Source organism: Empidonax traillii, unplaced genomic scaffold (assembly GCF_003031625.1).
Source record: "Empidonax traillii isolate 1590-97213 ecotype Southwest subspecies unplaced genomic scaffold, ASM303162v1 scaffold612:size571257, whole genome shotgun sequence".
Taxonomy (NCBI): Eukaryota; Metazoa; Chordata; class Aves; order Passeriformes; family Tyrannidae; genus Empidonax; species Empidonax traillii.
In genome coordinates, this window is record NW_020955805.1 from 24,358 (window position 1) to 37,221 (window position 12,864).

The window sequence follows — 12,864 nt, forward strand, 5'->3', positions numbered from 1 at the left end:
GTGCTCACAGGGAGAGTCCCCATCTGCGGGCTAAGGAACTGGCTACCCAAAGGAGAGCTGCGCTGTGTCGCTTAAACCGGTGTGACCCCCACCCCTCTGTTTCGTATGCGGTTGCCCCAAAAGCCCCTAGTCTGAGAGAGAGTAAAGCAAGCCTTGCGACTTCATGAGAGGGGTCTGTTCTGAACAACCTGGTCAGCACCAATGCTCCCCGAAGGGAAGACACAGCTCGTTCTCTGCCCTTACTCGAGGCTTTCTGAACAGCTTTTAGGAATAAAACTCGCCTGCCTTCTTTTATATACATCTTTCTGAATTCCCGGTTAAAGGAGGCTGATTAAAGAGTATTAAATTCTGCCAAGTGGTCTCCTCACCACTCCTCAAAAGGTGTTTTTGCTGGGACAGTTTAAAAGCTTCTTCTCTCTATCTCTGACTTGTTTGAATCGCTAATTTTTCTATCACATCTATTGCTGTTGATTAAACTAGAGCAGTGTCATGGTAGGGCATTTCTCTTGGCTTCTGTGGCTGAATCCTTAAGTCTACTGCTAATGCATCAGGTCAGAACCTTATAATTTCTGTGAAATGTTAATAAAATAATAATTTAATTCCTTACCTTTTTAGAAAATTTCATTTTCTAACAGTTCAGTAGAAAATGAAAATAAAAACTATGCTTTAATTTCAGCTAGAAAACTGCCTAAACCAAGTTTTGCTGTGGGGTTTTTTTCCCCCATATGTTTTTGTCAAAATTAAACAGCTTTAATGAAACATTTAAACATTAATAACACTGAATTTTTCTCCAGAAAACTTCCCAAAGCCTACCTTCATCATTTCAGCACCTTGAATGACTAACTGCATGCAGAAGCAGACAGGTTTGAACAGGACCCATCAGACATTAGTAACTGCATTATTTTGTCAGTGAACATTCACCACATTTTGATCTACAACAAATATGTGATTCCAGCTCCTGAATATTGGATTTTGTGTTCAAGTCTGAATGGAGAACAACTTCCCATCTGACATTTACAATTAGTTTATGTCACATATAAATAGAAAAGTATTTTCTCAGGATTGCAATAAAATGTCAGGCTTTCCATATAACATGACATGACAATAATTTGTGTTATTTTCATAGAACAATAGTGTAAGTGATATGCTGCTAAATAAGACTGTAATAATACTAGCAAAAAGAAGTCTAATATGATGATGCTTATCTTTAAAAATAAATGTTATTAGAGGCCAACCACACTAATTGCCTTTATTGAAGAAAAAAAGAAAGGAATGTTGCAAAGCAGTAATCTCGTAGTCAATTAAGCAATGCTGACTCCTGAAATGTCTTTCAGCTTATGTTTCCCCAGGAAAAGAACAGCAACTTAATTTGGAAGAGCTGAAAGCATGAATTTATTTATGATCCAAGGTATAGATTGTACGTTTTTTAACTGCTTAGACCCAAAGATACATACCTTCATTTTATGAACAGAGAAATAAAGACAGGGGAAAAAATAAAAGACAAGTATCTAAACTAATCAGATAACTGCCACTTTTAACTTCAGGGGAAGTTCCCCTGTCTCTGATATTTGCATGTGACTGAGCTCAGTTACCAGCTCAGGGTTCCAGATGGGTACAAGATAAACATATTCTCAAAAGAAATCAGTATCAGGGCTAAGTACAAAACCACTCAAATTCCTGAGGTTTCAGTCCACAAGATTAGTCAGTGCTGAATTTTAGAAGATATGCAGTAGGAGACACAGAAAATGATAACTTGTGGGATCTGTGTTTAAATAGAAGCTTCACACTCCAGCAACAGTATTTGAAGTACCACCATATCCCCATGGATCTCTTCTGTGTATTAAGCATTTCTCCTTCCCCCCCAAACCTTCTTCTCCCCATAAAACCATTCAGCACATCATTGTATCAACAATTCTCCTGGGTTTTGGCTGGAAATTTCTATGGTGCGTTCAAGCCCAAGACTTGTTTAGGATGTATTGGTATTAGGCCCAGGACAAGGGAATAATAAATCTTTCATCCCTGAAGAGTTGGTAATCCAGTGGAAGGAGGATCGTGAGCCTTCCCCATTGCTATCTTTTCCATGGGCATGTGTTTGAGCTCCAGCACTTGGATCCATCCTCAGGAGAGAGCAGTCCCTACTGGGTGAAATAAAGCCATGACAGAGGAGAGCCATTCCTCTACCAGCCCCTTTTCTGTGCTGGGTTTACTACAAACATAACTTTTTACGCTGTTCTAGTTAAAGAAGCTTTATTTATCATCTTATTTTGTAGTAACGGCCCCCAGTGAATGCCACTGAGTTTGTGATAGGTGTGAGATACAAACGTACTGAGACACACTTTTGAATCAGGAGCTCACTCCTTCTGTTGACTGCTTATTTATTGCTCAGAGGTTGTTCCTCTAGAGTGGCCAAGATAAAACTAAGTTTGCCACTGAAGCTCAGTGACTTTAAAAAAAAGACTTTCTGAGAGCACCACCTGCACTGATTCATCAGGTGGGCGCAGAAATTTCTCACCCGGCACAGTAAAGATGTGGCTCCAGGCGCTCTGCTCGGCGCTCTGCTGGCGGCGGTAAACTGCTATTTCCCTGAGGATGAGACTGAGATGAGCGCGCATCACGCGCTGCGTTACACGGCAGTGCTTGTCATCATCACAGCGATGGTGCGCGGTAACGACTTGTTTGTCACGGTGCCTGACAACACAAGCACATCCCTAAAAACTCTTCTGTCTAGACTGGGGGAATTTTGCAGAAAAGCATCACTTGCGAGCATCCCCGCATACGCCGATCCTCGGCCAAACATCTGCTCTCAAACCAACGCCGATGCCCGCAGCTCTGCTGCTTCGAACTGCATCGCATTCTCCTTTCATCATGTACCACTTCCATAGGGAAGAGCCACTCGATGCATTAACCCCTTCCTGCCCCCGGACCAGCCCCACACGGACCCGGGGAGTCCCACTCCCACCCTCCCCGCACCGCGCACCCGCCCTCCCGGCCGAGCCCTTCGAGACGAGGCTTCCCGTAAGCACCGACGTGTCCGCGCCCCCCGGCTCCCCCCGCATCCCCCGCCCCGGCTGGCCGGTCCCCCCCGCCCGCGCGGCTCCGCAGCCGCACTGGTGCCGCTCCGGGCGGCGGCGAGCGCGGCTCCGGCACCAACTTTGGGAGCGGAGCGGAGCATCCCGGTGCGGGGAGCGGCGCGGCCATGCTGGGGCCGGCGGCGCGGCTGGCGCTGGGCGCGGGGGAGCTGCCGGGGCGGCTGCTGGCGCTGCTCTGGCCGGCGCTGGTCCTGGCGGCCGCCGCGGCCGTGCTGATGGTCCTGGTCCTGCGGGGGCTGCGCGGCCGCCGGGCCGCTCTGCCACCCCCCCGCCGCCGCACCGCCGGGGAGGCGCAGGAGCAAGAGGAGGAGGAAGAGGAGGAGGAGGATGAAGAAGAGGAGGATGCCCCCGCGGGGACCGGCGGCCGGGCGGCCGGGGCGCTGCCGGCGCGGCAGCCGGAGGAACAAAGGCGCACGGCGCAGGTAAGGTCAGTGGGGGGGTCGCGCCTGGCCCGCTCTCCCGGGACGGGACGAGCATCCTTCCCTCTTTACTCCCCGGCACCTTTTCACCGTGTAGAGAACAGCCCTGCGGACAGCCCGATCTGCACCCTCTACTCCCGGCCCCACCGGGCTGCAGCCATCCCATCTCATCCAGTCCCGCCTACAGAGGCACCGTCCCGAGCTCTCTGTGTGATACAGCGGTGAGGGGCTGAGCATTCCCCCTGAGCCCTGTGGTGTCATCGAGATAGTGCAAAGCAGCAGGTTGCTCGAGCACCTGGTTGGGGATTTCTGGCGCTGGCCTTTCATCTGCAGCTTTGTCTAAGAGCATAACAACACATGGGATTCATCCTTTTAGCAGGGAATTAAAAAATACTCCAGTTAATATCCATCATATAAAGAAGGAGTATGCAAGAACAGTATTGGCACTATGGTGTTAATACAATGGGCTAATAATGTATACTCCAAATGAAAGCCCTGTTGTTATTGCACTGATATGTGGTAGTGACTCTGAGCTGGTGACCACGCCACCCTGTTGAATACAGGCTGTGAGTTTGATTTCATGCACAGTGCTGAAGTTTCCATATGACACTGTCATGACTGTGTCACTCTGACATGCTGTAAGTTGTCTGCAGCAGAAAACCTCTGTAAATTACAGAAAACAATTTCACTGAGGCACTGCAGTACATGAAGTGCATCTCTCAGGGGAACACACCAAATATACATATGTATTTAAAAATAATATATCAAGCTTTTCTGAACATTTTAATCTGTTACTATGATCTCCTAGGTCTCATTTCTGATAAAAACAAACAAAACAGATTTGCAGGGATTTTTTTATAAGTGTGCTATAAAATAAGCGATTTTGTTCCTCATGAACAGGAATATGCCAGGCTTTCCATCATAATACTAGTTTTCAGGGTTTTATTATTTTATTCTGGGAGTTTTAACTTTTAGTTGTATTATAGTTATATTTTAATAGACTATTTCATTTTAGAGCATTTTTTTTCTTTCATCATTGAGGGCAGAATATTGGCCTGACAACACAGGTATCCATGAATTAGTAAAGAACAATTAAATCAAAAAGCAATCCAGACAGAGCTGCCCATGTCAAGGTGTGAAAAGGGATTTCAGTAACAATTTCATTAAAGCTTTGTAGTTATAAATAGTAGATAATTCGATTTGACTGCAGAACAAGTGAAAATTTTCCAGAGCCACCAATTATTGGAGGGAGTGCAGGATGGAAAGTGGGGATACCCACCTGGTCTCATTTCTGAGAAAGACAAACAAAATGAATTTTCAGGAATTTTTTAAAGTGTGCTATAAAATAAGTAGGTTTGTTTCTCATGAACAGAAATGTGTCAGAGACAGACCAGGTGCTGCGATGGTGACGGGGTTATTAGTTCAAGCCGAAGACATCGATTTAGATAGATATCTTCTAATCAGAGATGCTGCACCTCACAGGCCTGAGTAACAGAAACCAAAGAAGAGGAGGGATAAACTGAAGGGTTGAATTTGTTTATAGTCACCTGCAGTTTCTGTCATTAATCTCATCTTTTCCTGCACTGAGCAATTCTTACTCTTGAGGGGCTGGATTCTAACAGTTGCATTTGCACAGAGTAGCATCATCCTCTATATGAGACTCCCTGATTATTGTGCAGAGTATAGAAAACATGGTCCTGAGGAGGTGAAGGATGAGAAGAGGATGATCAAGAAAAATAACTTCAAAGATTCTAGAGAGAGATAACCGAGGGAAAACATCATACCTGCTGAAATGAAAAACAGAGGCTTCTCCTCCCACGACAGTACCCTGCCCTTTCTCTTCTCTATTTGTCTCTTTTGTTTTCTTTTCCCAACCTCCCCTTCTCCACTGCTTCTTGTCATTTCCCATCATGTTATCTCTGTCTTTGGAACATCATATCCTTGAGGCAAAAACTTTATCTCCTTACGTAAGTGTAAAACACTGCATGCTGCTCTGGCGCTTAGCTGATGCAAGGATGCCAGAACAGCAAAACACCTTTGATATGCTGAAATTTGCATATGAAAATCTCCACCAAGGCAGCATCAGAGGTATTATTAATAAGTAAGTCTCCCATCTATAGACATGGCAAATACCACAAGCTGGGATGTGCAGGTCTTACAGGATGGGAGCCCCTCTCTGCTGCATGCTGAGGTATGAAGCCAAGAGACAATTGCCTCCAGTGCTCAGGTGTGTTGATACATCCCAGCAGCCAAACATCTGCATATCCTGGAGTGGTGGATAAGTCAAGATCTTAATTAAAAGAAACTAGGTGGTTAATTATTTTTTCAATTTGGGAATGCATGTTTGCCAATGATTCCCAGTCACTGCCCCATGGGTGGGCTGTGAGACTGCTTTCCTGCAGAATCTGCTCTTACACAGCTGCAGTTGTCTGATGTAGGACTGATCTTTTCTCTGCTATGTGCCCCTATTCCCCATAGCAATAGGCAGCCAGCACCTGCCCAGGAGCTGAAGGTGCTCTCAGCTTTCTGCAGGGTTCCTTTTCCATACAGCTCTGAGTCACAGCCCAGCCTGCCTAGCCACCTCCATCTGAACCCCTCCCAGGTCCAAGTCACTAAAATACAACAGTGCATGACTGTACTGGTGTCTCCCAGTGCCAGTGCTGCTGGCAGGCAGCGTTCATGCCTTTCATCTCATTACCTGCTAACTTTAGGTATAGCAGAGTAAGAGGCTGGAGTGATGACTAGTCCCAGAGTAGGCTGTGCACTGTTAGACCCAGACTAAATGGCTTCCACAGCCCATGTGAGATGTCTATTGAACAAACTCTCACAGAATCATAAAATGGTCTGTTTTGGAAGGGGGCCTTGAAGATTATGTAGTTCCAAACCCCTGCCATTGGCAGGGATACCTTCCACTTGACAGGGTTGCTCAGAGCCCCATCCAATCTGGCCTTGAGCACTTCCAGTGATGGGGCATCCACAGCTTCTCTGGGCATCTTGTGCCAGTGCCTCACCACGCTCACAGTAAATAATTTTTTCCTAATATCTAATCTAAATTCTCCTTCAATTTGAATCTATTCCCACTTGTCCTTTCACTACATGCTCCTGCCCCATCTTTCCTGTAAGTTCCCTTCAGATACTGGAAGGCCTCAGTTAGGTCACTGTTGTGGTTTAAGAATGATACTCCCCAGTTCAGTGACCCCACCTAGACTAGCCAAACCACTTGTTGCTCTCTCTTTCTCCCCTACTTTCCCTCTCCCCCTCTCTCTCCCTGCGGTGGCAGGATGGAGAGCAGAACTGGAGATACAAAAGGCAAAGATCACAGCCTGAGACACAAATAATTTAACTGCAAACATCAATGAGATAAGAAAACTAATAGTAAGAGCAAGGATACTAATAACAGGGTAGAAGAAAAGACAGAAAAAACCCTGACAACAGACAATACTAGATGGCTTCCTCTGCCACCCTTTACCAGAAGGGACCCACCCTCCCTAGAAGACAATCCCTTTCCCTTGCCCTGGCAACGACTGTGAGGTGGTATAGAATAACCTTCTTGTCCTGGCTATGCCACCTCCTCATATTGCAAAAAATTAACCCTGTCCTGACTGGAAGCAGGAAAGTCACTCTGAAGCCTTCTCTTTTCCAGGCTGAACAACCCCAATTCCCTCAGCCTTTTGTCATAACAGAGGTGCTCCATTCCTCATCAACTTGGTGACCTCCTGTGGATTTGCTCCAACAGGTCAACGTCCTTCCTGTGCCGGTGACCCCAGGGCTGGATGCGGTACTTGAGGGGGGGTCTCACCAGAGCAGAGTAGAGGGGCAGAATCATGTCCCTTAACCTGCTGCCCACACTGCTTTGGATGCAGCCCAGGACACAGGTGGCTTTCTGGGCTGCTAAGCGCACGTTGCCAGCTCATGTCCAGTCTCTCATCCACCACTTTGCTCAAATGGATGCATGGTCTCCATACAATCAACTAAACACATTTTGAATGTGATCTCATTATGTATCACACATAGCAAGTTACATTCTGACTGTTGTCACACACACACACACACACACACACACACACACAACCTTCTAGAAATTATGCTGAGGGTGTCTAGTCTTTTTCAAGATAACCTTTTCCATAATTTCTTTTAGGAAATTTCTAGCAAGACTTGCTGGAAGCCAACTGATCTGGATGGGATTGCTGTTAAGTGTTGGGGTTTGTGTTTATTCAAAGTTTTTGGGTTGTTCTGCAAATTGGTCAGTTGTAAATAAGAGCTTTTTTTTACAAATGTAGTGACTTCTTAAAAATGTATGCAGCTTCTAAAAATATGTACTGCCTGATACATTAAAAATAAAAAGCTTTCTGTTTTTCAGAAGTGTCTTTATAAAGTAGAGATGCTTCTTGCTGGGATTGCTTTACAGTACCAGAACTAAAGACCAGCCCCTCAGCTCCAAAGGTTTTGCAGACAGACCTTTTCTTTTACCTTTTCAGGTTACACAGTATTCTTCATGTCAAAGCAACAGAGTTGCACAATTATTTTTACACAGCTGTCTTAGATGAGAATTAATTTTGAAAGTATCCTGGAAAGTGCTGGACTTTTGGTAATTGCCTTCTTAAAATGTAGCCTTTATCCCTTGTTGGGATGGTGCTTTAATTAATCAGAATAGCAGATCCCAAGAAATTAATTTCTTCATTCCTCTTCTCAACAGTGGTTTTATCCACTCATGCAGGTATCTTTCTTTCCCCAGATGATAAGAGCAGCTGAATGGAGGCAGGTACCTGTCGGCTCCATGTGTTTATGGCTGCTGTGTAAGGCTTCTCGTGTGTCCTGGGAAGGCTGGTCGGTAGGAGGATGTGTGATGTAGACAGTATCATCCTAGGGCTGCTTCCCTAATTTTTCTTTCTGGGGGGATTTTTGGCTTCCCAGAAATTGCCATTGTGTTACCCTTTCTCTAATTGTTAGGACTGAATGAATAATCTTCTTTGAAGCTGATACTTTCCTATTCTCTGGTGGCCGTTGCCTCCGCCTAAACCCCACCCTTTCTCCTCCTACAAATGCAAAGTCTTGTCCTTTCCCATTTACCTGGTTCCCACTGATATAGAGAATAAGTCTCCCACAGTGAAGTCCATCATCAGCACAAGACCATGTGGCAAAGCCAGACTGGCCAGGATGTCTGCTTCCATTTATGAAAATCTGGATCAGAATTAATGAGAGCCAGTGCTGCTTCATTTCCCAACACGTTTGTCATGCGGGTTGCTCATTTTCTGTGGATGGAGCAATATGAGCTGCTGTCTGGCCACAGCAGCACTTGGGTTTGCTCACCCTGTGGCTGAGTCCCCACTCTGTGCACAGGAGACAAGAACCCATCTGCAGAGAGCAAACGGTGGACTGCCAGTGGTGCTGTAAATATCCAACTCACAGCGTGGAGAGTAGGGACCAAAGACCAGATCTTCCAGAGAGTGCTGAGGCTGATGAAGATCTTGTTGAACATCTACTGAGAAATCTGGGAATGCAGTGATACCTTGTTCAGCATAACACAGCATGTTTAAGGGAGGCCATGTAGCACCCTGGTTAGAAATTCCTTTCCTTTTTGTTCTTTTCTCCTCTCCTCTCCCTTATTTTTTTAATTTGGTGCATTTTGGTGTTACTTTTGTCATACCACTATTGCCTTTTGGCCTAAATCCACTACACTTATTTTGTGTTGTAACATGAAGTGAAATGCAATAAAATAGTTTTTGCACTGGAAATGAACACTAAGAAACAATTTAATTGAAGTATTTCTTAAATCTGGAAATGGTTTTGTGTTCACAGACCCCCTGCCAGAATGGGGTAGTTTTGCTTCCTTTCATTTCCAGTGTCCAACCCACTTAATTTGAGTTTTCTGAAAGTGGTAGCTGAAAACAATTTTCTGAATCTTTATTCATGTTCTTAAAAGAATTCCCTGATTTCAAATGTGTGAAGCATATAATAGTTCCCCTTGGGTTTCAGTCTGAGTTTATTTTGTCCTAGTATCCCTCTACTGGGCAAATCTTTCCATGCCTTCCTAAGGAAAGCAATTTTAAGCACCTTCACCAAGAGGGACAAAGGGCAGTTAGTGAACCTGAAGCTGATATTCACAAAATTTTTAATTAATCCTGTAACCAGTTGGTGGCACTGAGATGTGAAAGCAGGCTGCCTGATCTGATAGATACTTACAAAGGTGTTGGGTTTTATAAAAATGACTAGTCTCACAAAACTATTGAAATGCATAAAGATAAGTCTCTAGGGGTACAGTTTTATGGCTTCAAATACACGGTTTATATACTAGTGATTAAACCTAGTATTTTGTAGCATTTGAAGAGCTGCCACTTTGCCTCCTTTCATTGAGGTTTCATGTAGAACTAAATTAACAGCATAAAATAAATTAAACACTAGCTCAAGAGAATCAATCAGAAATTGCTAGTTTCAGAGCAATCATCAGAAATATAAACTTAGGTTACTTTAAAAGGGAAAAAAGGCAGAGGGTGTGGGCGAAATCCTGTTCCACTGGGTCAAGAAGCAAATGGCCATGAACTAAAAATAATCTTTCTATTGTTCCACAGAATGTGAGTAGAAATTAATATGCTAAGTCCTATTCCACTAAAAGTCCCGATTCTGCTTCTCTGCATATATTTAATATATTTGGAATTGCACTGATGACTTTATGACGTTCCTTAATGTGGTGGATTTAGATGTGTTCTGCCTGTACAAAACTACATTTTTCATTGAGAAAAAAATTACCCCGACAATATTCATTTCTCTTTAATGGTTCCATTAGGTTAAATGCAATAAAATAATGAAAATTCCTTTTTCCTTTTCAGAATAGCCTAACGGCATGATAAAAAGGCATGACTAATCCCCTACCCTGAGGGCTTCGAAAGGGAAGAATAGGGTAGGGTGGGGTTCCTCAGCCACACAGCCAGCTTACTGCCTGAAAAGGGGTTGGATAAAGGCAGGATTTAATACAAAAGGTCAGGCTAACATAATACCTTTCCACTGAAAGGAAGTAGAACTCAGTAAAAATTCTTGGTGATGAAAGGGAGGGAAATACTGCTATTATATATATCATATATGCTGCTATACTGAAGGATGGTGAAGAAGCAACAAATATTTCAGATTTGAAAGAAGAGCATCACCACGGTGGTGGGCTGGTTAATGAGAACATCAGTCAGCGGTCAGGTTTGGTATTGTTTTGCACTAAGCAAAAGGAAGGATGCAACAAGATTCAGGAGTCCCAGGTGGGTATTTAGGGCTGAGTAGCCAGTCAGTCATCATGAAGACCCCTGGGATATAGTAAATGACTGTCAAAAACATATTTTTACCTCTTAGTCAGTAATGGAGAGAGAGGGGGATGTTTGTCTAGCAGATAAAATAACATTTAAGCAGCAAATGTGCTTGTTTGGTTAAAGCATACAGGAGTCAGGTTGGCAAAGAGCTAAAACAAAGTGCTGCACTTTTTCCATCTTCTTGCTTGCTGTCATTTATATGGAGAGAAGGTCTGGGAACGTGCTTCTGCCCCAGCTGAGACAAGTCTATCAGAGTCAATATGGTTTCCATCTTCCCTAATCCTCTGTTGCACTCAGCATTTTCCCCCTGGAGTTCTCCCTTCCTATGTCAGGGCTCTGTACAGCCTCTGGCTGTGCTCAGTTACGGCAGCCCGGGGGAGAAAGGCAGTCGTATGTCCTTAATTTTGACATCTCCTTGTCTCTGCCTGTAGTCCCTCATGCTTGCAGAAGCATCCTGATGTAAAGAGAGACTAACAGGAGGTGAGATGTCTCTTATCCTCAGTGTGTGTCTGAAAGAAGGCAAGAGAGTATTCTCCTTGCCTCGTAAGTTGCCACTGCTGTTTCTGTGCCCATGGTGGCAGTCTTGCTCAAAGTGCCTTTGTTTGGGAAGTGCACTTAAAAAGCCTTTAAAACACAGTGAAGATTTCATTATGAAAACTGGGAAATCACCAGGGTTTGATGAGACTGGGAAGGAATTTTGCACTTACATGCTTCCCCATTGCACTTACATGCTTCCCCATTGCACTTACATGCTTGTGTGGCTTTCCCCAGTCATCCTTTCTTGTACTTATCACAAAAAATTCAGTTTTCCTGAAGTCCTCTATCATATAGTGGAAAGTCACCTCCCCCTATATTACATTTTGCATAGGAATTGTTCTTTACTAAGACATGATCTTATCTGTATTTTCACACATTAAAGTGGACAGAAGCATATGCTGAGAAAGAAGGAATAGTGTAAGCTCAAGTTTTTCTATTTCTACATGGTTCAAATTTTCAGCAAAATGCCCCTGGTTTTGTATTTTATGTTCCATATCATATGCAATATGGCTACTTCCCTCCCTGCTGTACGTAGAGTGGGATTTTTTCCTTGAGCAGAGTAGGAGATGGAAAATGGTTTCTTTTGTGGTGGGATTTGTGGAGTGCCTCTAGTAAATAAACCTGAGAGTCTTAGAAGAGAGATGACTGCCCATGGGAAAACCCTTAATGACCTTGCTAACTATTACAAAATGTAATGGATTTTAACACAGAAGTAATTATTTTGCTAGTGAATGTTCAGAAGAATATAACTGTAACAATATTATTGTTTGCAATTGACAGCTAAGGGAGATGGAAGAGATGTGGACTACTTTGGCTTAAGCTTATAATGTGAAACTGGTGGAATTAATTACTGATATAACAGGCAGGGATTTTGTCTACTGTTACTGTGATATTTTACTGGAAGACCTAGAATCAGTATTGTCTGTGTACAAACTCCACTATTCTGAGGCTTCCCCTCCTAATAATTGCAGTACAGCAGATGAACACCAGCCTGTTGGTTCCATGTCCATCACGGGCTTGGAACTGGTCTGGGATCCCAAGCAAGCACCTCCAGGGACAAAGCACTTGCCAGCACACAGGTGCCTGTCATGCTGTCTTTACCTTGCACTTTAAGCTAGACCTTTCTGAGACTTGTGAAAAACAGCTCTGAAATCCCCAAAATACCAAAATACCAAAGAGATGAGCACTAACAGTCTGAAGGACTGCAGTCCCACTGGGCTTGCCAGGGACACAGGCATGGGCAGTCAGCCAGGGGATTTTTGGTAACTAATCACTGCCACAGTGTCTCATGGACAGAGATAACTTGTGAGAAGGGTGAGGACCCACCAGTAGAAGGAGGTTCTGCCCTGTCTTGGATGCTGCTGGCTCTGCATAGTGTGCCATGGCCCTTGTTGGCACAGGCCTTGCTGTGTCAGCTGCAGATTTACACCCTCCCACCCCTGTAGCTGGAGGCTGGCCATTACCAGGGAATTCTGAGACAGCTGAGACATTAATCAAACCATAATTTGAAAAGTCCCTAATCTTCCA

General features: G+C 44.3%; 1 protein-coding gene across 1 annotated transcript in view; it reads left to right on the plus strand.

The window, feature by feature from the left end:
• The first annotated feature begins 3,196 nt into the window (after nt 1-3,196).
• The window catches only part of LOC114065062 (protein LYRIC-like), a 29,115-nt gene continuing 19,447 nt past the window's right edge, over nt 3,197-12,864 (plus strand). Inside the window, exon 1 of the mRNA XM_027898653.1 lies at nt 3,197-3,511. Coding sequence (XP_027754454.1) covers nt 3,197-3,511 — 315 coding nt within the window. The remainder of the gene's footprint in view (nt 3,512-12,864) is intronic.